The sequence below is a fragment of the Schistocerca cancellata genome, chromosome 3, assembly GCF_023864275.1.
Source record: "Schistocerca cancellata isolate TAMUIC-IGC-003103 chromosome 3, iqSchCanc2.1, whole genome shotgun sequence".
NCBI classification, from domain to species: Eukaryota; Metazoa; Arthropoda; class Insecta; order Orthoptera; family Acrididae; genus Schistocerca; species Schistocerca cancellata.
Window position 1 is genome coordinate 67,478,623 of NC_064628.1, and position 25,542 is coordinate 67,504,164.

At 43.4% G+C, this 25,542-nt stretch overlaps 1 protein-coding gene across 1 annotated transcript in view; it reads left to right on the top strand.

The window, feature by feature from the left end:
* Window positions 1–8,208, top strand: part of LOC126176039 (zinc carboxypeptidase-like) — an 87,201-nt gene extending 78,993 nt beyond the window's left edge. The window contains exons 9-10 of the mRNA XM_049923171.1: window positions 1,786–1,870; window positions 7,974–8,208. Of these exons, the coding sequence (XP_049779128.1) occupies window positions 1,786–1,870; window positions 7,974–8,176 (288 nt within the window). The 3' untranslated portion in view covers window positions 8,177–8,208. The remainder of the gene's footprint in view (window positions 1–1,785; window positions 1,871–7,973) is intronic.
* Window positions 8,209–25,542: the final 17,334 nt, after the last annotated feature.

A 25,542-nucleotide genomic window follows, 5' to 3' on the forward strand; every position in this document is an offset into this window, starting at 1 on the left:
TCGCCCCCCCGCCCCCCCCACCCACCGAGTTTACAGGAATTAGGTGACGTGTGTGTGTGTGTGTGTGTGTGTTTGTGCAGATGTGGTGTCGGCTCCCTCCAGATACCTACCAAGACCTCACTGTTCTCACGCCACTACGGTTCCCCACTGTTATCCGTGTCAAAGACGGACACAATGGTTATTCAGGCCTTGCAAGCGACCTGCTTGCTGTACATTCTCTTCCGAAAGGAGTAGTCGACCCTTCCAGGCCTTTTTTAAGGGACCGAAGCCGTGATTATTGCCTGGGGAGAGACTAGGGGATTGGAGCAGGTGTTCCAGTGTCTCCCACGAGTTGGCTTAACCTTGCGTTACGACATTTGCGATACGGAACCGAGTTTACAGGAATTAGGTGACGTGTGTGTGTGTGTGTGTGTGTTTGTGCAGATGTGGTGTCGGCTCCCTCCAGATACCTACCAAGACCTCACTGTTCTCACGCCACTACGGTTCCCCACTGTTATCCGTGTCAAAGACGGACACAATGGTTATTCAGGCCTTGCAAGCGACCTGCTTGCTGTACATTCTCTTCCGAAAGGAGTAGCCGACCCTTCCAGGCCTTTTTTAAGGGACCGAAGCCGTGATTATTGCCTGGGGAGAGACTAGGGGATTGGAGCAGGTGTTCCAGTGTCTCCCACGAGTTGGCTTAACCTTGCGTTACGACATTTGCGATACGGGAACGTGCGTTATCACGCAGCAGCAACATCCAGCACGGTACTTGCCGCACATTTGCACAACGTTGGTTTTCTACAGACATACTGCCCCGTACACATGCTTCATTCTCCGATGGATGTCTGCCGGTGTTTGTCCTTAGGCAGCTCATAAAAAATAACACTTCGTTGGTTCTCTTTAGACACATCTGGTAATAAATTCGGCATAGCTCACGATTCCGCATTCACTGCACGCACGTCGGAAAGGCTCAAATGCTGCAAAAAATAGTTCAAATGGCTCTAAGCACTATGGGACTTAACATCTGAGGTCATCAGTCTCCTAGAACTTAGAACTACTGAAACCTAACTAACCTAAGGACATCACACAAATCCATGCCCGAGACAGGATTCGAACCTGCGACCGTAGCGGTCACGCGGTTCCAGACTGAAGTGCCTAGAACCGCTCGGTCACACCGGCCGGCACAAATGCTACACTAATCTTTCGCCTACGTGTTGTTTCTTATACACGCGCATCGGAGTAGCGCTACGTTGCATGTACGGTGCAGCAACGCCCTCGAACGGGAACTTTTTGATCGCCCTTATATTTCGACTACACAACTCTCGTTTTTCTTTCATTGATATTCATTTTATACCTTATTTTCAACGCACTATGCTTCCAGTTAAAATGCTATTGCAAATCCTTTGCCCTGACAGAATTACAGCGTTATTGGCAAATTGCAAAGTGTTTATTTTTTCTTCCTGAACTTAAATTCTTTTTCCAAATTCCTGCGTGGTTTCATTTTTTTGTTTGCCCGCAGTACAGATTAGCTAACATCGGGTAGATGCTACACTCCCAACTTACGCTTTTATTTCGTGCTCTTCGATTCTTATAACACCAGTCTGGTTTCTGGACAGCTTGTAGATAATCTTCCGCTCTCTTGGTTTTAGCCCTTCTGTGCTCAAAGTTGCAAAGAGTGTATTCCAGTCTACGCAATCAAAAGCTTTCTCTCAATCTACAACTGCTGTAAACGTAGGTTTACCTTTCTTCAGTCTGTCTTCCAACGTAAAAATAACTCATACGAATATTTCCGCTTTTTTCCAGCTTGAAATAGCGGGTAGGGCTGCGGAAGTTCTGGCTTCCAGATACGGCACCCAGTTCACATACGGCAGCATTGTGGACACTATCTGTGAGTACCAACCCGATTCTGATGTAACAATATACTGTGTACCAATAACAAAAGCCATTGCAACTAAAAAGATATGTATATGAAGATAGTAACTGTTCTCGAAAGAACAGATACCATTGATGACCGTGCAGCTTCTCTAGAATAAATGATAATTAAGTGAAACCCTTCATATATAGTTAAAGGCTACCCGGCCATTGACCTTCGTCTGTGCGAATGCGCACAGGTTGCCCGAACTCTTACGAGTAATGTCACGTTAGTGGGCGCAAGTAATGAGTGGATGGGCAAATATCTATTAGGTACATTATGTATGTAGATTGTGGACAGTTGGGAATGTGGGTCTCACGGGAAGCGTGCACGGGATAAGTCCCTACAGTCGGGCTATTGATCTGTGTCCTCCGTGTTTCAGATAGATAGAGCGTCTGCCATGTAAGCAGGAGATCCCGGGTTCGAGTCCCGGTCGGGGAACACATTTTCAACTGTCGCCATCGAGGTATATCAACAACACCTGTCGGCAGCTGAGGATTTCAATTAATTATAATTTAAAAAGATATCCGTTCAAAAATATAGTAGTTGTTTTAATAATAGTTGTAGCAGTAGCAGTTTTATTCACACGTAGGTCACCTGTAAGGGGATATCGGATACGTTGTAGTATTACAACTGAAGAACAACAAAAATTATGTAATTCATATATACAGTCATTCACATACTTACAGGTTTAGTTTGAGAAATATGGGACACATAGTCGCCCTTGTCCTTACAGCATCTTTGAAAGACATTTAACCCTCTTGTAACATTTAAGTGATATTCACTGTTCCTGAAACACAACCTATTGTACGTAATCGGCTAAGCAGAATAATACCGTCACGTATATGCGATACTGCTTACTCCGGAATCAGTCCGTGTCTGCAAGAAACGCGGCAACACAGTCCATGACTGGACAGCAGTCTTCTTCCTTCCATCTCCCCTCAATACTGAAACTCGCAATACCATAAGATTAAAAATTAGTTTAATATGAATTATTATTCGGTAATGATAATACAGGCATATTATTCTTTGGAATTGCACGTATCCTGAGAAAAAGTATTACGTATTTATTTAAATCACTGGAACTAAACCTAAGGAGAGTGGTAGGTAGTTCATGTGTCAGACGCTGCAACCAAATAAATGCATATTTTACGCCAAGGAATCTTCCTTGAGCTTGTGTAGGGTTAAACCATGTCTTGAAGATGGTCGCTTGATGGAAATTAGTTGTCTCGAAATCAGTACTCATTACAATGGCTTTTGGTTGTTCCACGATGTCGGTGTCTGAACTGGAAAAAATCCCGGAGTGCATCTCATGTCAAACGAATGAAAAAAATTGATTTGAAAATAAAGATAATAATAAGAATAATAAAAAAATGTCGTGTGACTAGGGCCTGCCGTCGGGTAGACCGTTCGCCGGGTGCAAGTCTTTCGATTTCACCCCACTTCGGTGACTTAGGCGTCGGTGCGGATGAAATGATGATTATTAGGACAACACAACACCCAGTGTCTGAGAAGAGAAAATCTCCGATACAGCCGGGAATCGAACCCGGGCCCTGTGGAATGACCTTACCTCGCGCTGAGCACTCAGCTGCCGCGACCGGACATAATAATAATAATAATGGTAATAAATATAATTACAATAACAGTCTTAGAAAAGTGAAACACTTTAGCGAAACATCTGAAGCGTCCGATGCAGATGTTGACTCTTTAATTTAGATTTCACAAAGTTGTCAGTGAATGGAACAGACAATATATATATATATATAGGAAAACTGTAACTGCAGACAGTTTTGTCTAGTAATTTCTTGCCCTCAGCACCCAGTCATTCACAAACAAGCAGCACTCCATTCATTGGTGCATCATCTCATGCCAGTTCCAGTGTCCAAAGAAGTTTTCCAAGGAGAACTAGACACTGTGAAATTTGTTACATCAACCATGGGCTATAACCTAACCATGATTGGTCACACGTAACACAAGAAGCGAAAACCAAGCGACAGTCTTCCTTTATGCTTCCTCAGCTGTCTCTTTCAGTGTTTCCGAAAGGTGGTTTACTATCTCATACTAGGACAAGTGTCATAGATTGTACCTAAAACACTGCAATCCTGCGTGTTTGAAGATTCCTACTATTTCGGAGAAACAACAGCCCAGTTTATTTTCAACAAAAAAGACTCAATTAATACTGGACAGTGGGGCATATAAAATTGTTCATCTTGAGTGTAATACGTTTCACATGCGTCAGTCAGGCTGACACATAGCAGAAAGAATGGCTGACCGTGGACTTTGTTCGGGGTCGTAATATTCTGACTACACATTTGCCGAGCATGCACTGAGCGACAGCCGCAGCTGTTAGCCACAGTCTCATGTCCTCTTCCTGGCGAGAAAAGGGTGAAAACTGATTCTGTACGAAGCCCTGGAGATCAACAAACATCTGACACACGCACTCCTCATTTAATGTTACATGATCAAACATAGCTTAATATTTCCCCTGTCTTAACATCACTTAAGCCCAACATATCTTCAATTCTTCCCACACTTTGTGTTAAATTGTATGCCTCCATTTCACCTTGTATTTATTTATTTTATTTCAACTGTCAATGCATTCCAAATCGTTATAGACTGAGGTGATAAGTCATAGGATAGCGATATGCGCATATGAGGTGTGGCTAGAAAAAAACCGGACTAGTACTGGTGAAACAATAAAACGAATGCAATAAGGCTGAAAGTCGCGTGGCCTGTCACGTGACTCTCGCTCCGCCTACTGGTCGAGTTTCATCTGCCTCCTGCACTCAGTCTGCCCGTGGCGTCTGTTTTAAGTAGTTGACGTTTTGTCTGTGCGTCGGAAAATGTTGAGTGTACAGAAAGAACAGCGTGTTAACATCAAATTTTATTTCAAACTAGGAAAATCTGCAACTGAAACGTTTGTAATGTTACAACAAGTGTATGGCGATGATTGTTTATCGCGAACACAAGTGTTTGAGTGGTTTAAACGATTTAAAGATGGCCGCGAAGACACCAGTGATAACACTCGCACTGGCAGACCATTGTCAGCAAAAACTGATGCAAACATTGAAAAAATCGGTAAACTTGTTCGACAAGATCGCCGTTTAACAATCAGAGCAGTGTCTGAGTTAACAGGAGTTGACAAGGAAAGTGTTAGGCAGGTTCTTCATGAAAGTTTCAACATGAACAAAGTGTGTTCAAAAATGGTTCCAAAGTGTCTCACAATTGAACAGAAGGAACGCCGAAGAATGATTTGTTCTGACATCCTGGAAAACATTGAAAGTGATCCCACCTTCTTACAAAATGTTATTACTTGCGATGAATCGTGGTTTTTTACTTACGATCCCGAAACTAAACGTCAATCGATGCATTGGAAAACTCCTGGTTCTCCACGACAAAAAAAAAGCACGAATTTCAAAATCGAAATTCAAGGCAATGATGATTGTTTTTTTTTTTGACGTCAAAGGGATTGTGCACATTGATTGGGTACCAGAGGGACAAACAGTGAATCAGCATTACTACATTAGCGTCCTGGCTACCGTACGTGAGCGAGTATGGAGAAAACGGAACGATTTGTGGAAAAAAAAGTCATGGATCCTTCACCAAGACAATGCCCCAGCTCACAGTGCGTTGTCAGTGAAGACGTTTTTGGCAAAACACAACATTCCCATCTTAGATCATTCACCCTACTCACCTGATTTGGCCCCCTGTGACTTTTTTCTTTTCCCTAAAGTCAAGTCAGGTTTGAAAGGCACTAGATTTGAGACTGTTGAAGCAGTAAAAGAAAAAGCGACGGAAGTAATGTATGGACTTACCGAAAATGATCTGCAGCATTGCTATGAACACTGGAAAATTCGTATGGAGCGGTGTAGAGACCGAGGAGGAGAGTACATTGAAGGAGATAACATGAAATTGTAAATAATTGTAAATAAATGTTTTTTCCAGCATCAGTCCGGTTTTTTTCTAGCCGCACCTCGTATACACATGGCAGTAGTATCGTGTACACAGGGTATAAAAGGGCAGTGCATTGGCGGAGCTGTCGTTTGTAGTCAGACGACTCAAGTGAAAAGGTTCCCGACGTGTTGTGGCTGCACAACAGAGAGTAAACAGGCTTGGACGCGGAACGGTAGTCGGAGCTAGACGTATGGGGCATTCTCTTTCTGAAATCGTTACGGAATTCAATATTCCGAGATCCACAGCATCAATAGTGTGCCGAGAATACCAAATATCTGGCATTACATCTCACCATGGACAACGCAGTGGCCACGGTGTTCACTTAACGACCGAGAACAACGGCGTTTGCGTAGAGTTGTCAGTGCTAACAGACCAGCAACATCGCGTGAAATAACCGCAGAAATCAACGTGTGAAGTACGACGAACGTATCCGTTAGGACAGTGCGGCGAAATTTGGCGTGGATGGGCTATGGCAGCAGATGGCCGACGCGAGTGCCTCTGTTAACAGCACGACATGGCCTGCACCGCCTCTCCTGTGCTCGTGACCACATCGGCTGGACCCTAGACGTCTCGACAACCGTGGCCCGTTTCAGTTGGTGAGAGCTGATGGTAGGGTTCGAGAGTGGCGCCGACGCCACGAAACAATGGACCTAGTTTGTCAACAAAGCACTGTGCTAACTGACGGTGGCTCCGTAATGGTGTGGGCTGTATTTATATGGAATGAAATGGGTCCTCTGGTCGGACTGAAACGATCACGGTTATGTTCGGCGACTTGGAGACCATTTGCAGCTATTCATGTACTTTATGTTCCCAAACAACTGCGGAATTGTCAGCGGGCCACAAGTGTTGGCGATTGGTTTGAAGAACAGTCTGGACAATTCGAGCGAATGATTTAGCCACTCAGATTACCAGTCATGAAGCCCATCGAGCATTTATGCTATATAATCCAGAAGTCAGTTCATGTAGAAAATCGTGTACCGCCAACACTTTCGCAGTTATGGAAGGCTATAGGGGCAGCATAGTTCAGTGTTTCTGCAGGGGACTTCTAAAGACTTGTTGTGTCCATGTTTTCTCAGCTTGACTGAAAAAATGTTCTTCTGGGTGTTCTGCCAAGTTGTCGTTTACAATTAACGCACAGTACTTCGACGACCGTCCCAATAGCCTTCTTCAGTTGCTGTATTGGCTGGCTCTGAGCACTATGGGACTCAACATCTGTGGTCATAAGTCCCCTAGAACTTAGAACTACTTAAACCTAACTAACCTAAGGACATCACACACATCCATGCCCGAGGCAGGATTCGAACCTGCGACCGTAGCGGTCACGCGGTTCCAGACTGAAGCGCCTTTAACCGCACGGCCACACCGGCCGGCTGCTGTATTGGTTGGAGTCCAGACAGCGAGTATACGTTACAGCAAATCTCGCAGTACCTGAAGAAGACGACTGATTCGGTCGTCTAAACATTGTGCGTACAATATTAACGTGTTATAGTTATTAGTGTTATCTTTTACGCTGTTTTTGCATCACCTTCCATGTGTTACTCTTTTTCAGGCTTTTCTCCAATATTCTTGTATTTATTTTACTTTATTTTAATGAGATTAACAATCCCCATATTGTCGTCCTCTTCTTTCGCCTCACCACATCTCTCTCTCTCTCCCCCTCACTCTCTCTCTCTCTCGCATACGCACACGCGCGCGCGCACACACACACACACACACACACACACACACACACACACGCACACACGCACACACACACACACACACACACACACACACACACACGCACACACAGCACTGTTTTGTCTAAGTTTTGTCTTATTGTTTTATGGTATATCTCTTCCAGACTTATTCACTGTTTGGCTACTATTCTTTCAATTATGTTACAATTACACTGTCAAAGATGTCATTTTCTCTGTTTTTGCACCTGTACGTATAATATCCTGTCAAAGTTGGCCACCAATACGGTTTGGTCTTTTATGAATATAGTCGGTAGTAGTCTAATGACGACATTTTTGTGCTTTCCGTTTGTAAACTTCTTTACTAATGGATTCTTCCTGACGATTTACTTGAACTTGATACCGTAGAGAAACTTGTGAAGTGTGTGAGAGACGCGCCTCTGCCTCAGACCCGGCGGCCGGCAGCAGCATCGACTGGCTGATGGGCGTGCAGGCCAAGCGCTTCCCGTTCGCCTGGGAGCTGCGGGACACGGGCGAGTTCGGCCACCTGCTGCCCGCGGACCAGATCGTCCCCACCAGCGAGGAGACCTTCGACAGCGTCCTCTCCGTCCTCAACGACGTGCTCGCGCGCACCCAGCGTGTCGTCTCCTAACATCTTTCCTTCCATGTGTGAACTTTGTACAATAAACGGTCGTTCTTAAGCACACTTGTGTTCGATATTTCTGACGCCCTTATCTCTTTCGACAGCCTCTGTACAGTGACAAACACTCGGCAGTGTTTATGTCTGATGGCATATTAAACCAGTTCTCAACTGCACAAGTCTGACCTTGCAACATGTGGACAAGCGTCCCCGCCGGTAACTACTCAGAAGTGGTGGAAATAATCTCGCCAATACATAGACTGTTTCCAGAATGAGATTTTCACTCTGCAGCGGAGTGTGCGCTGATATGAAACTTCCTGGTAAATTAAAACTGTGTGCCGGACTGAGTAACTCCTCAGAAGTGGTGGAAATAATCTCGCCAATACATAGACTGTTTCCAGAATGAGATTTTCACTCTGCAGCGGAGTGTGCGCTGATATGAAACTTCCTGGTAAATTAAAACTGTGTGCCGGACTGAGACTCGAACTCGGGATCTTTGCCTTTCGCGGGTAATTGCTCTTCCAACAGTTTCATAAACTGTTGTAAGATTACCACGGGCGTCATAATAACTGCCTGACAACCTGGTGTAACGTACACCCGACAGTGAATAGGCCTGGTCAATCTGGGGCTTGAGCCCACCCTCGTGGTGTGGATGTTCGGAAGTATAAATAGGTTTATGGGCTAAAGGTCTGTGTCAGCTACTATACAGACCTGGTATTCGCTATTGCGTGGTGTGCACAACACATTGCTTGTTTTTAGTCCTCTGGCCTGGTGTTAGGTCTATGCTTTTATCTACTGGTAGCTTCATCAGCTACCAGTATGGAAACTACCCCTAAAAAAAAAAAAGATTGACACTCAAGTTGGAGGAGCTCACTTCGCCACATCCGCCTGGATAAACTGTAGCCGGTGCCCGTGGGGACCCAGCGTGGAGAGGTCCCCACTTCCGCCAAGTCAAACTGCCCCATTGCGTTCATGTAACTCAACTTCTACAGCTGTATAGTAAGCAATCCGTCGAGCTGTGCCCTTTAAATGGCTACAGAACGTAGTTGACCAGACCTGCCAACTGTCGAATCCTTGTTCTCTCTGGCTCACCAGGATTTAGTCCAGTTATATCCAACTTCCCTCGAGAAATTAGCCGTCAAACCCATCAATATATTATTTCTCACGTTGGTATTGCTTCTCTCACCATCAAGGGCGAGTAACCGACGAGGACGCTTGGACTCTAACCGTACCACTCATGTTACACTGCCTGAGAATGCCCATCATCCTAGGAACTTGAGGCATGGCAGTTTCACGCAGTTCTAGGAATAACCAGCGTGTATCTGCCAAGGAGTTGCATTGTATTCCAAAAGGAACCGTGGTACTTGAGACTACTAGATTGCTTCACATTTTGCACGACTTCCCCAGCTGGTACCTACTCTCACCTGATCAACGAGTCACTGTCGAGGGTACTTATGCGTGCGTCCACTGCACGGCCCAAACTCTATGAAAACGGATACTCCGGCAGAGCCATCTCTACGTCGTTCCCAGTGGATACTACCGGCCTGTAACTAAGGGTGGTCTTCCTGGCAGGAGCCGAGCCTGGTACCACTTATTCGCCAGGACAGTGGTTCGTATTTTGGTTTCCCGGTACTTCCCCAAATCGATTAAGGTGCTGATTGTTTTGAAAACCCCGCATTTTGATTCCTTCTTGCCGTTCCCATAATCTGAGAGAGCACTTTCGTTCTGATGATATCGTTGTCGACGGGTCGCAAACCTGACGACCTTTAATACAGGAAGCTCCTGCCGCTGGAGACAGACTGTGATTGGCTGCTGGCTGGCCCCCACCACTCGACTCGATGAAGTGTAAATCACAAAGTTATTCAAATCACAGTTTGTGAAGGGGAGTGCAGGATTAGCTCTAGGTTCCCCCAGACACATCCATGTCGTCGTTGTGTTTTTGAGACCTTTCTTCTCCAGCAGCAGTTTTACTAGTAATATAGACGTTATTGCATCTTTTGTGAGTGTATATAGTCTTATTTGAAGTAGACGCGTGTTGCTCTAATTGAAGCATCTTCAGTGGACACTGTGGCAACTGTGGGATTGCTTACAGATCGTTCACACGCAAACACACACAAACGCACGCGCGCACACACACACAAACACGAGTTGAAAACATTGAAATACACAGTAGATGCTGCCACAGTCACAATAGCAAAATCCAAAAAGACAATGGCATTCTAAGCGATCAACAAGAGGTACATGAGGTGAATGTGGATATATAAAAACATGCTAGCGAGAAAATATATTGCGTCAGTAGAGTCCATTGTGCTAAAGATCTAACCCTTGTGTGTAGAAGAACGCTTAAAAATACTGCAGGGGCCGTAAAAAGTGAGTAATAAAAGTAATTTTAAACGTGATAACTGTTTGTGATCTCGTTAAACCGATTTGAAAACAAAATGACAATTTTACAGCGGCCACTGAATATGCTTTAGGTAATACAACACGCGTCTGGTCAAAATAAAACTGCATAGTGTCGCAAAAGACGGAACAACTCCCATACTAAATTCACCTCAGACACAACTTTCGACAGACTGATTGACAGCCAAAGTGACGGAAGACCGACTACAAGCGGCTGTCTACAACTCAGGAAGACATAAGGACACGCTTTTAATGTTTTTCTTGAATGTTCGTTGTAATCTGTTTCTGGGTTCGGGCACAACGTGAACAGTCTCAAAGATGGCAAAGCTGAAAGAAACGATAAATTCTCTTGTTATCAAGATGGTGAAACTATGTGTGACATTCCTTACGGGATAATTATTTTGACGGTAAATAAAGAACATGCGGTTCATAAATGTCTTCAAGTTACGTAGCAGTATTGACTCGCAAAACTCTCCTTCAGTAGCTCTGAATCCATTTTTTGTACAGTCTTAGAGCATATTCTGAGTTAAAATGTGGTGGGGTACCTCAGACAGAGTTACCTCCTCCTTCATGGCAACCAGCACGAATTCCGGAACTGTTGTTCATTGTTCATTTCTCCCATGTCATCATAAGAGCCATGGATCAAGGCAATCAGGAGGCGGCAGTATTTCTTCAGAAAACCACTTGACTCAGTACAATTCCTAAGCTTATAATGGCCGTACAGGCTATCAAGCGGGATTTGTTGCTGGATTGAAGATTTCTTGATAGAGACGAAGTGGCATGTTATCTTGAATGGAGAGTCATTGACGATGTGGAAGTAACTTCAGGCTTTCCCCAGGCACGTGTTTTGGAACCATTGGCGGTCATGTTGTATATTAATGAGCTGGCAGACTATAGTTCAAAAATGGTTCAAATGGCTCTGAGCACTATGGGACTTAACAGCTGAGGTCATCAGTCCCCTAGAACTTAGAACTACTTAAACCTAACTAACCTAAGGACATCATACACACCCATGCCCGAGGCAGTATTCGAAACTGCCACCGTAGCGGTCCCACGGTTCCATGCTGAAGCCCCTAGAACCGCTCGGCCACAGCGGTAGGCCAGACTATAGTAATATCTACCTCTGGCTTTTTGAAAATGATAGAGTTATCTATTCTGAAGTACTGTCTGAAAAAAGGCTCCACAAACGTCGTGGCACACTTTGATAATAGTGCAAAGTGTTGCTAAAAATGTAAAACTGATATAATGTTCGTGCATGTAAAATACAGAAATGTAATATTTATCCTATAACTAAAAAAAACAGTGAGTCATAACTAGAATTAGTCAAACCATGCCACTAACCGAATGTAACAAATTAAGGGGGTATTGTATGGAATGATCACATTGGCAACAGATGACAGATTTCGGTCCATTGGCAGGATATTGGAAAACTACATTCAGTCTATCAGTGAGGTTGCTTACAAAACACGCCTACGATCCACCCTAGAAATTTGCTCAACCGTGTGGGACTCATAAGACATAGGACTAGCAGGAACGTGTACAATGAAGGTCAGCGTTAATATTCTCTCTCTCTTTCCGTCCGAAGAGGCCCCGGAAGTACCAACAGTACCGACCGACAGCAGTGTCATCCTAGGGCGATCGGCATCACTGGATGCGGATACGGATGGGCATGTGGTCAGTACACCGCGCTTCAAATCAAATGGTTCAAATGGCCCTAAGCACTATGGGACTTAACGTCTGAGGTCATCACTCCCCTACACTTAGAACTATTGAAACCTAACCAACCTAAGGACATCACACACATCCATGCCTGAGGCAGGATTCGAACCTGCGACCGTAGTTGGCGCGCGGTACCGGACTGAAGCGCCTGGAACCGCTCGGCCACAGCGGCCGGCACACCGCGCATCCGGCTGTTGTCAGTTCCCTTGAACTAAGCCGCTACTTCACAGTCAACTGGCTCCTCAGTTGGCGTCACAAGAGCTGAGTGCACCTCGGTTGGCAACAGAGCTCGGCAGATTCGGACGGTCATCCATCCAAGTTACAGCCGAGCCACTCAGCGCTTAACTTCGTTGATCAGACAAGAACCGATGTTACCACTGCGGAAAGACTTTTAGCAACATTAATAATCACACGTTTGTTTAATCCATGGTAGAGTGTCACAGAATTTATGAAAAAGATGAATTGGCAGACGCTTGAATATTGAGTCCAACCACTCAACAACAATAAAATTTTGCTGAAAACAGTCTTGATCTCATATATATTTTATTTAAACTGATATCGGTTTCGGTCTGTTATACTTAGATCGTCTTCAGACTTTGTACTCTATGATGGTATAGGGGGTGGGCTGACTGAGCAGGTTGCTCTAGAGAAATGTAATCGACTGCTTTCTAGAGCAGCCCGCTCTGCCAGCCTAGCTCCTGCCACCAACATGGAGTACAAGGTCTGAAGACGAGCTAAAAACCGATATCAGTTTACATAAAATATTTATACGATCAAGAGTATTTTTAGAACATTTTATTGACATCCCTTAGATCGCTGTTTCCCTAGGACAATGTTTTAAGAGCCCGCAGTGCGTGAGGACACTAGGAATACATTATAGTCCAATTTATTTTACGTGAGTTCACTAAGAGTACATTACAGTTCCATTCGTACCACTTCCGTAGGGACTGCGAAGACAAGGTAAGACTAATTACAGTACGCAATTCGTTTAAGCAGCTACTCTCCCTTCTCTCGATACAAGAGTAGAACGGTAAGAAAACGTGGTTTGCAGAGCATGGACGTAGCCGTAGATGTACTTTTAGAAGTCGGTTTTACTGTCCATCTCTTTGGTTGACAATGGCATTTTGCTATCGAGATCTGAAATGTATCATCGGCAGGCAAACATCCCCGAACAGAATTTCGAAAACACAATTTAAATTTTGTTATCTGTTAGTCAGCCACCACGTATTATCAGGAGGCAGGGTTCAGTTATTTACTGAACAGAGCACCGCTTCAGAGATGACCTTCCCATTCATTCAGTGCGTACTGCAATGTACGCGGCCCATAGCTCAGTGCATGGGGATGACCCAGCCGCAACTGTAGGTCTGACCTGATTTCAGGTTGGCAAACTAATCCGGCCGGGTTATGAGGTTAGTACCAACACATGCTGCACTTTTCACCATAACGCAGTAAACTCATTCCCATTGTATACCTAGTTAAGTTCGTTAGAAATCACCATTCTTCAGATTAATTTACCTCGCCTGATCAACGAACATGCCTTCAACTAGAATATTAGTTTATGTACCCCCCCAACAGTTGTAGCGTATCCTGCAGTGAGTGCAGTCCTTTCACGGTGAAGCTGTCTGTAACATTTCGAAGTAACATATAGACTTTTACACGATAGTGCCTCTTGATAACAGTTTTTACATTAGGTTGAGAGATTAAAAGAAACCAAAGAAAACCTACAACAGAATGGCGCCACTATAGGGTCTTCTTCCTATTTTTGTTCTTCCATCAAGTACAGACACAAAAGGTCCGTTGCTATAGAGACAAAAGGTCTGATGCAAGCACAGTTTTACACCAGTTGGATATGTATGCTATTTGTTCCGTCAACACTTTTTTCACTTCGGTGGACATGCGCATAACCTTCCGTCCGCCGTGCGGCGTTCCATGAAGTGTTTCACAATTCACAATATTTTCTCCTGACCTCAGGATGTTCAGCTGCGTCCGTCTCACATTTTTTCACTCTTCCTCTTCTTGTGTACACAAAACTAATCTACAAATCTTGCTTCTACAGATGGATTCTTCGTTTATTACGTAAATTTCGGTACAGGCAGTTACCTGCATCTTCTGTTTTATATAATTCCTTTATTGTATCTTCCTAGTTACACTTGGTGTAAGTTGTAGTACCACGAGGTAGTATCCAGAAGATCCAGATATATATTAATCAAAATTATTACATCTCTTATACTGCACCATCATCTTCAAAGCAGTCCCCTTCGAAGCAAAGACACCGATCTAACATTTCTGCCACTTCTGAAATAGATCGTGGAAGATTTTCTTTCTTACGGTATGTAGTGAATTCTGCGATTCCGCCTGGACTTCCGCCACTCTACCAAATCCTCCCACTTCAACTTGATTTTCATCACTGGTAAGCAGAAGAGATCATAGGAGCACAATTCTGGTGTGTAAAGCGAGGACGGAAAACCGTTATCCTTTTTTTAATCATAAATTCGTGTATAATGATGCCATATGGTCGTGCATTGTCATGACTGAGTGCTCAATTGTGCCCATCGCACTTCTCGGACTTTTTATCCACATTTTCTCCTGCAAATATCTTAGAATGTCCCGATATAACTCTTTATTGACCGTCTGACGAGAGGGAACGAAGAGTTTACGAGCAGCCCCATCAGTATATACGTTGAACCTGAAAAGGATTAACATAGACTTAAAGTTACTCTTGATTTGTTGACCTGTCTTTGGCCGAGGTGAGTAAAGACTCTTGCATTACGACGATTGTTGCCTCGTTTCAAGATTACAGGCTTGTTGAAGAAGTCTTATACAGTCTTCTACGATCTTGCAGAGTCGAATCCCCCCACTTTCTAGCTATTTTCTAATGTGATATCAGTTGGCGGCTTACAGGAACGGTCTTCATCAGCCGCTGTTGGCCCGTGTTTAGCACACTGACCTAGGGCAGGGTCTTGACAAGCTTGCTTCAAAATTTGGTGCCTTTCTGCCAAGTTCCAAATAAAACTTTATACAAATGCACTGCTTTTTGACGTTAACCACAGAAAAACCGCCAACTCATGGAAACCCGACGGTCAGCTAAGCAAACCAATCAGTTGGAAGCCACTTGCCACACCGGTTCAAGATGAATGTTTGGGGAAACAAACAGCCGTGTATCAGTGTTGTTGTTGTTGTTGTGGTGGTGGTCTTCAGTCCTGAGACTGGTTTGATGCAGCTCTCCATGCTACTCTATCCTGTGCAAGCTTCTTTATCTCCCAGTAACTACTGCAACTTACATCCTTCTGAATCTGCTTAGTGTATTCATCTCTTGGTCTCCCCCTACCATTTTTACCTTCCACGCTGCCCTCCAATACTAAATTGCTGATCCCTTGATGCCTCAGAACATGTCCTACCAACCGATCTCTTCTTCTAGTCAAGTTGTGCAACAAACTCCTCTTCTCCCCAATTCTATTCAGTACCTCCTCATTAGTTATGTGATCGACCCATCTAATCTTCAGCATTCTTCTGTAGCACCACATTTCGTAAGCTTCTATTCTTTTCTTGTCCAAACTATTTATCGTCCATGTTTCACTTCCATACATGGCTATACTCCATACAAATACTTTCAGAAACGACTTCCTGACACTTAAATCTGTACTCGATGTTAACAAATTTCTCTTCTTGAGAAACGCTTTCCTTGCCATTGTCAGTCTACATTTTATATCCTCTCCACTTCGACCATCATCAGTTATTTTGCTCCCCAAATAGCAAAACTCCTTTACTACTTTAAGTGTCTCATTTCATAACCTAACTCCCTCAGCATCACCCGACTTAATTCGACTACATTCCATCATCCTCGTTTTGCTTTGTTGATGTTCATCTTATACCCTTCTTTCAAGACACTGTCCATTCCGTTCAATTGCTCTTCCAAGTCCATTGCTGTCTCTGACAGAATTACAGTGTCATCGGCGAACCTTAAAGTTTTTATTTCTTCTCCATGGATTTTAATACCTACTCCGAACTTTTCTTTTATTTCCTTTACTGCTTGCTCAATATACAGATTGAATAACATCGGGGAGAGGCTACAGCCCTGTCTCACTCCCTTCCCAGCCACTGCTTCCCTTTCATGTCCCTCGACTCTTATAACTGTCACTGCTTTCTGTACAAATTGTAAAAAGCCTTTCGCTCCCTGTATTTTACCCGTGCCACCTTAATTTGAAAGACAGTATTCCAGCCAACATTGTCAAAAGCTTTCTCTAAATCTACAAATGCTAGAAACGTAGGTTTGCCTTTCCTTAATCTTTCTTCTAAGATAAGTCGTAGGGTCAGTATTACCTCACGTGTTCCATCATTTCTACGGAATCCAAACTGATGTTCCCCGAGGTCGGCTTCTACCAGTTTTTCCATTCGTCTGTAAAGAATCCGCGTTAGTATTTTGCAGCTGTGACTTATTAAACTGATAGTTCGGTAATTTTCACATCTGTCAACACCTGCTTTCTTTGGGATTGGAATTATTATATTCTTCTTGAAGGCTGAGGGAATTTCGCCTGTCTCATACATCTTGGTCACCAGATGGTAGATTTTAGTGTATCAGTGTAGTCGTAAGATATTGCACGAAAAACTCAGATTTCGGGAGATTTCGGGTACCGCCTCGTAGATCACCATTTCCGCTGATACAACCGCATTTGACAAGTTAAAAACAACTGCCCCACATTGTCATACTCGTAATCCCATACGTTTATCTGGCTGCAATAATAATTATTTGCAGTCAACTATTTGAAGAGTAATATCAGTGTGCTTGAATGCAAGTAATTATTTCTAATAATGCATAATAATCGCTACGACACACTCGAAAAACGGATAATTTTGAAGTTTGTGCCAATTGTTAGCATTTAAGGAGTGAATAATACTTGTAGGCATCACCTAACATGACGTAGATATGCCGAGAATTTAATATTACATTGAGCTCAGCTAGTTGGATCTTGAACGGTCAAACACTTTACCGGAAAATTCAGTTTTTGACTCAGTGCCGTTTCTGACTAATTGAAAGACTCAACGACAAACACACTGTAATCAGCCATGAGATGTAGGTCTGCCGAAGGTCTCCTAATCACTGACTATGACTTTTTGCGTATGTTGGTATCTGGTAATGTAGTGTAATAAATTATCGAGTTGGAAAAACCGAATGTAATTGTTTCTATTTAAACTGAACATTCTGTAGCGAACAGAATTCTCAAGACTAGTATTAGTTATCTTCAGAGGTTACATCCGAATATTGGGAGAAATGCGTGTAGAAAACGTAATTCCACACAGAAAGTAATCTTGAAAAAGGCAATAAATGGGTTCTGCACCCGTCAGTGGAATGTTATGTCGTTGTTGTGGTTTGTGGATGAGACATTTAAAAGATTTCGCGCTGTGCACCGATCTATCCGGAAGTCGCAAGTGTGTGGTCAAGACGTAAGTCCCAGTGATCGATCGCTGATCTCTCAGGATTCTCTTGCGACCTGACGAATCACATGCGGTGTGTAGCAATATGGCTGCCTGACCGCGACTCATTCGTCCATTCACTAAGTGCGGTTGTGTAGCTTTGCTTCGTTCCGTGCTGCCCACATCGAGTACGAATTTTGAATTATAAGTTATGTTCAGGGAGCGCGAACCACTCTGAGAAGTGGAGGCCGGAGTTGCTATTTGTGTCAAGAAGTAATACAAATATAAAAGCGTTAACATCCTCAGACTGTGCAGTGATTAGCATTTTGGTGCTCGTGCTGTAGAAGTGGAAGTGGTGGGAAGTTCAAAGCTGTACTCAAAACTGAATCATCCATCTCATGATTAGGGTTAACCGTGAAACAACTGCACCCATTATCAAGGTTTTCTAATTTCTAAACAAAACGATGTTCCGCAATATTAAATGGACATTTTAATCTAAATGTTTAAGGCAGATTTATTATTATTAAATGAGACAGTGACTGGTAACAGTAAACTTGTTGTTCCATTTAATGTCAATAACAGTCACGGTAAAGCCTAACCTAAAATGTTCGCATTTAAAGCAAATTTATTATAATCTACATTCTCGTCCCTTGTCATTTCATATAAACGAACTACCCCGCATACAGACAAGAGCTATAATAATCAGCAGTGCTGATATTGACAACATTTCTAAAGACAGATCGATATTACAAAACGAATTGTGTAAATATTTGTAGTTAAACTATATAACTAATGGGTGAAAAACGAATTAAGAACTAATAAATGAAAAATGAATTGAATTAGCACACTGGAAAGACATACGCGAGCCACTTGGCGTCAGTGAAAAATGTAATATATTCTGTAAAGTAACAAGCGTTTCAAAACAAGTTTAATAAATTACATTTCGCGGGCAGGTATTTGTGGAGATACGGAGATGAACTACCACTGCTGCTAAACATACCAGTTCATTTTCCATGCGGCACTTCTCGATACGGCGGTGTTGGTAACACTGGCTGAAATTGCTCGGCAAGTCGCTCGTGTGTTTCGGTGTCGAGGCAAGCGCCCGACTGCAGGCGACACTGCTTGCGACAAATCGCTGCGATCTGTCGCTCATGTGTGCGGCCGTTTACACAGACACTGATGTGCATGATAACAACCATACCAAAGTTACGAATTATGAGGTTAACACACCGTAAGTGCTTATTTAACTCTCGAACTGCCCAAGATTTTTGTAAAATATGGCTTCTCACAGTCGCTGCGTGAGACTAAAATACGTGGGAATTAAAAAAATCGCTGAAGCTACTAGCTACTGGTAAAATGTTTCAGAATGTTGTTATAAGGCACAACAATGTGGTATTGTTACCGTAAAGTGGAAATTAAATACTTTAACTTAATTATTTTAAGCGATACAAACTCTTAAGGGCACTCGCCGATTTACAAACCTCATTCATAATCAACATTTTCGAGAAATATTAGTTTAACCTTAAAAACGATAGTTAACGAATAAAAGGCAAGTCATAGCTGACACTAGCATATAATATACTGACAGTACTGTAATCTAACATTAGTAAAGCAGGAAAAAAGCAATTTTTTTCATTTTAGGCCCAACGATTTGGTAAATGTATGTAACACAAGACTGAAAAATCCTCATTAATTGCAGATAATAAGCTGGAACAAAAAAATCAGCTTTGTTGTAAATTTCAGACAGGCATACAAACGTCAGTATATGATAGTAAGATACCTATTTATTCTCTTAATATTTTTCTGTTAACAATATTATAAATGTAAACACTATAGCCTTAATAACTGCGCGTATTATCTTGCAAAATTTCTTTACATGTTATTTGACAGAAGGTAAATTAATCTCCTGACGATGGTGAAACTTCACCGGAACATTGTCGGGTGTTGCACCCTAGCTGAGTGGACAGCGTGCCGGCTTGTCATGCCGTGCGTCCGGGTTCGATTCCCGGCAGGGTTGGTGATTTTCTCCGTTCAGTGGCTGCATGTTTATGTCGTCTTCATAATCATCGTTTCATCCTCATCGACGCACAAGTCGCCGAAGTGGCGTCACCTCAAACGATTTGCACCAGATGATCGGGTCTACCCGCCAGGACGCCCTCGCTACGCGTCATTCATTTACACTAGAAGAATTTTGTGTTTGATGACGAAAGTGATGGAATAGCGATATGTTCGTATACAGATGGCGGTAATGTCGTGTACGCAGGGTATAAAACGGCAGTGCATTGGAGGAGCTGTCCTTTGTACTCACGTGATTCATGCGGTTAGATTAGAGATTAGATTAGATTAGTACTTGAATGAGATTTTCACTCTGCAGCGGAGTGTGCGCTGATATGAAACTTCCTGGCGGATTAAAACTGTGTGCCCGAGCGAGACTCGAACTCGGGACCTTTGCCTTTCGCGGGCAAGTGCTCTACCATCTGAGCTACCGAAGCACGACTCACGGCCGGTACTCACAGCTTTACTTCTGCCAGTATCTCGTCTCCTACCTTCCAAACTTTACAGAAGCTCTCCTGCGAACCTTGCAGAACTTGTTCCATAGATCATGAATATTACACATCGTAATAATGTGGAACGTGTCAGGTTTTACGACGTGATTATGGCCGCACGACAGGAATTAACAGACTTTGAACGCGAAATGCTGGTTGGAGACAGACGTATGGGACATTCCATTTCGGAAATCGTTAGGGATTTCAATATTCCGAGATCCACAGTGCCCAGCCGAGAAGACCAGATTTTAGGCATTACCTCTCACCACGGACAACGCATTTAACGGCCGAGAGCAATGGCTTTTGTCAGTGCTAAGATAAGCAACGCTGCATGAAATAACTGCAGGAATAAACGTGGGACGTACGACAAACGTATCAGTTAAGACAGTGGACAAAATTTGGCTTTAATGGTTTATGGGGGCAGACGAGCGACACGAGGGCCTTTTAGATTATGCTTATCCATTACGGATATTTTACAACTGTGACTGTATATTGAATGTAAATAAGTTATACACAACTGCAACCAGTCACTTTTTTGAATAATAATGTTTCATTCCATAAACCGGTTTTCAGACCTTTTCAGGTTCATCTTCAGATGGTTTCGGGAGGATCCGGGAAGTTACATCATTACTGGTAGTAGCATAATGCTGCGTGCTGGTTTGTGACAGTATAGGCGGCTTTTTTCGGATATGTCTGCGTCCATTTTGATGTCCAGAACACTTTCACACGAACTATATTAGTTTACACTTTACCAGCATCCAGCATGCGCTTTACAACTGTTGCTTGTAACAAAGATCTTGACAGAAGGCACCCAGCATTATGCTACTACCAGTAATGATGTAACTTCCCGGATCCTCCCGAAACCATCTGAAGATGAACCTCAAAAGGTTTGAAAACCGGTTTATGGAATAAAGCATTATTATTCAAAAAAGTGACTGGTTGCAGTTGTGTATAACTTATTTACGAGTGCCTTTGCTAAACAGCAAACCGCCCCCAGTGCATCTCCTGGACTCGTGACCATATCGGTTGGACCCTAGACGACTGAAAACCTTAGCCTCGTCAGATCAGTCCCGATTTCAGTTAGTAAGAGTTGACGGCAGAGTTCGAGTGAGGCGCAGACCCCACGAAACCGTTGGCCCAATTTTTCAACTAGGCATCATGCAAGCAGGGGGTGCTCCATATTGGTGGGGGCTGTGTTTACATGAGTCCCCTGGTCCAACTGCACAGATCATTGACTGTCAATGGTTACGTTCGGCTACTTGGAGACCATAGGCAGCCATTCATGGACTTCTACATCTACATCTACATTTATACTCCACAAGCCACCCAACGGTGTGTTGCGGAGGGCACTTTACGTGCCACTGTCATTACCTCCCTTTCCTGTTCTAGTCGCGTATGGTTCGCGGGAAGAACGACTGCCGGAAAGCCTCCGTGCGCGCTCGAATCTCTCTAATTTTACACTCGTGGTCTCCTCGGGGGGTATAAGTAGGGGGAAGCGATATATTAGATACCTCATCCAGAAACGCACCCTCTCGAAACCTGGACAGCAAGCTACACCGCGATGCAGAGCGCCTCTCTTGCAGAGTCTGCCACTTGAGTTTGCTAAACATCTCCGTAACGCTATCACGCTTACCAAATAACCCTGTGACGAAACGCGCCGCTCTTCTTTGGATCTTCTCTATCTCCTCCGTCAACCCGACCTGGCACGGATCCTACATTGATGAGCAATACTCAAGTATAGGTCGAACGAGTGCTTTGTAAGCCACCTCCTTTGTTGATGGACTACATTTTCTAAGGACTCTCCCAATGAATCTCAACCTGGCACCCGCCTTACCAACAATTAATTTTATATGATCATTCCACGTCAAATCATTCCGTACGCATACTCCCAGATATTTTACAGAAGTAACTGCTACCAGTGTTTGTTCCGCTATAATATAATCATACAATAAAGGATCCTTCTCTTTATGTATTCGCAATACATTACATCTGTCTATGTTAAGGGTCAGTTGCCACTCCCTGCACCAAGTGCCTATCCGCTGCAGATCTTCCTGCATTTCGCTGCAATTTTCTAATGCTGCAACTTCTCTGTATACTACAGCATCATCCGCGAAATGTATACTACAGCACCAACCGCGAAAACTTCATGTTCCCAAACAACGATGGAATCGTCACCGGGCGACAACTGTTCGCCTTTGGTTTGAAGAACATTCTGAACAGTCGAGCGAATGATTTGGCCACACTTGTCGCCCGATATGAAACCCACTGAACACTTATGGGACATAATAGAGAGGTCATTTCATACACATAATCCTGCACCGGCAACACTTCCTCAATAATGGAAGGCTTTACAGGCAGCATGGCTCGGACTCCCACCGACTTGTTGAGTCTATGCTATGCCGGGGAGTTGTTGCTCTAGGCCGAGCGAAAGGGGGTCCGACATGATGTTAGGAGATATCCCATGACTTTTGTCACCTCATTGTGTTAGGAAGCAAACACGTGCAAAAAGTGAGTGACAGCCACAAGATGAGTATCTCAGGAGGGAGTCAAGTCTGCCAGCTTCTTGTTTACAAGTCCGTAAACAATATTTCCATAATAATAATTTAGTATATCAGAAACATATAGAATGTGGCAAACAGATGGAATATATATGGGCTCAGAATCTGAAATCTAGAACCCATTTTCCCACTAGTAGAACAAAATCGGGGCTTCTTGATCACGCAGTAATTGCATCTCATTCATAATTCCGTGGTGCAGTATCTAACATCATTTGGCATATTGCAAAAGAGAAAGTTTCAAGTGAACTAACATGCCATCTCTACACACGATTCTGTGGACGGAGAGAAAAAAGGTTTCTTTTTCTTTCCACTTTCAACAATAACGGTGCAACAGCGACATATATAAAAAAAAATAACGAGAGGCTAGAAAGGAAGTTCAAACTTCTCTCACTGAAATTTAGAGTCTGTAGGCACATAAAATACCTTACCACAGCAAAGTTCAAATCAACGAAAGCAAAGGGTGTTCAGAAATTACTGCTACACTTGTAAGGTGGCTATGACATGGCACAGACGGAACGGAGTAATGAATGATTGCCTATACTAGTAGAGGTTGGAACGCCAGTGGAGATGAAACAGCAAGCAAAACTCAAGCTCTGGGTGGAAGGCCCGCACAGGTGTTGGTTCTGCATAAAAACTGGAAGTAGCTTGACGGACGTCATGGCACCTGAGCTCTGGAGCAGAATAGGGTGACGGCCGGCCGCTAGTGTAGTAGGACCGGAAGGATAACCGGGAACTCTGTAAATCTTGGACACAGGTGAGAGGAACGAAGAAGCGGCATTACGGAAACCACACAGGCTGGATTATTTCCAAGGATTTTTATTCAGAAGCGTACCATTGTACGACTACAGATTTTTCCTCTCAAACTTTCCGCGCTGCACGACAAAAGACTAAAATATGATTGTTCGGCGTTCGGAAGAATCTGTAGAGAGGGAGAATATTCCGTGGTTTCGGGAATATGATTCGTTTTCGGAATTAAGTGGGTGGGTAGCCGAGCCTTGCTGGGAAGCCAGCAGTGGAGAGACGAGGTCTTCTGTTGTGAGCGCCCTTGTGTGACGGTCGCTCGGTATCAGCTTTGTTGGAACAGACAGACTTGCTGTCTTTGCTCTCAGGAGAGTTTATAGTTAGAACAGTTAGGCACTGTACTGTTGCGAACCTGTATGATTCTGGACTTCACCTCTGGGTTGGAAGTCGTCGTTGAGTACGCAGCGTTCAGTAACTGAGAGCACTTCCTCTGCCTATACTTATCTTGAGACGTTATCTGAACTCCGTCCTTGCGGCTGGGAGTTCGCGTTTCTTGTCTGTTGAGCACAGAGAGGCGAAGACAGTATTACAGTATATTAGTCAGAGGACCACCCCCTGCCGACCTAGTGTTTGAAAGAGTTTGTTTGTGGCTGGAGTTCTTCCATCGTCGCAGACGAGTACGAGAACCATCGCTTCGACACACCGGACGCAGTACCTACGGTGATATCGCAAATTGCTTCGGCTTATTAGGGCTATAAAGATAAACAGCTGTGATCACGTTAGTTTATTTCCACTGAAGTTCCACACCACCGTATATCACTTTGAAAATAGTCTCTTTTAGTGTTTGGTACGTAGATGATGTCAGTCATTCCACGTTAGTGATATTAGACTGTACAGTCATAATAAGGGGCAGAGTTGGCCAACTGATCAATAATTTTAGTTTGGGTTAATTTTAATCTATAATAAATATATATTGAACAACAATATTTATCATTTAGTAGTATTTGTTGCCTTCATCATTCATTTAGACAACAATGGACTTGGAAGAGCAGTTGAACGGAATGGATGGTGTCTTGAAGGGAGGATATAAGATGAACATCAACAAAAACAAAACGAGGATAATGGAATGTAGTCGAATTAAGTCGGGTGATGTTGAGGGTATTAGATTAGGAAATGAGACACTCAAAGTAGTAAAGGAGTTTTGCTATTTGGGGAGCAAAATAACTGATGATGGTCGAAGTAGAGAGGATATAAAATGTAGACTGGCAATGGCAAGGAAAGCGTTTCTGAAGAAGAGAAATTTGTTAACATCGAGTATAGATTTAAGTGTCAGTCATTTCTGAAAGTATTTGTATGGAGTGTAGCCATGTATGGAAGTGAAACATGGACCGTAAATAGTTTGGACAGGAAGAGAATAGAAGCTTTCGAAATGTGGTGCTACAGAAGAATGCTGAAGATTAGATGGGTAGATCACATAACTAATGAGGAAGTATTGAATAGGATTGGGGAGAAGAGAAGTTTGTGGCACAACTTGACCAGAAGAAGGGATCGGTTGGTAGGACATGTTCTGAGGCATCAAGGGATCACCAATTTAGTATTGGTGGGCAGCGTGGAGGGTAAAAATCGTAGGGGGAGACCAAGAGATGAATACACTAAGCAGATTCAGAAGGATGTAGGTTGCAGTAGGTACTGGGAGATGAAGAAGCTTGCACAGGATATAGTAGCATGGAGAGCTGCATCAAACCAGTCTCAGGACTGATGACCACAACAACAACAACAACAACATCATTCATTTATGTTTAGATTGTAGTTTATATGTTAAAAAGAGCATTAAGAGATCCTAAGATCTGCTTCAGGGGGTAGGCAGATAGGGCCAAACCATCATTTTAGCGTTTATTATTTTCCATTGCGCATATTCATTTTTACGCCCGCCTGGAGTAGCATCTTGGATATCTCTACTAGTATAGGCAATCATTCATTACGCCGTTTGGGAGAATAAAGA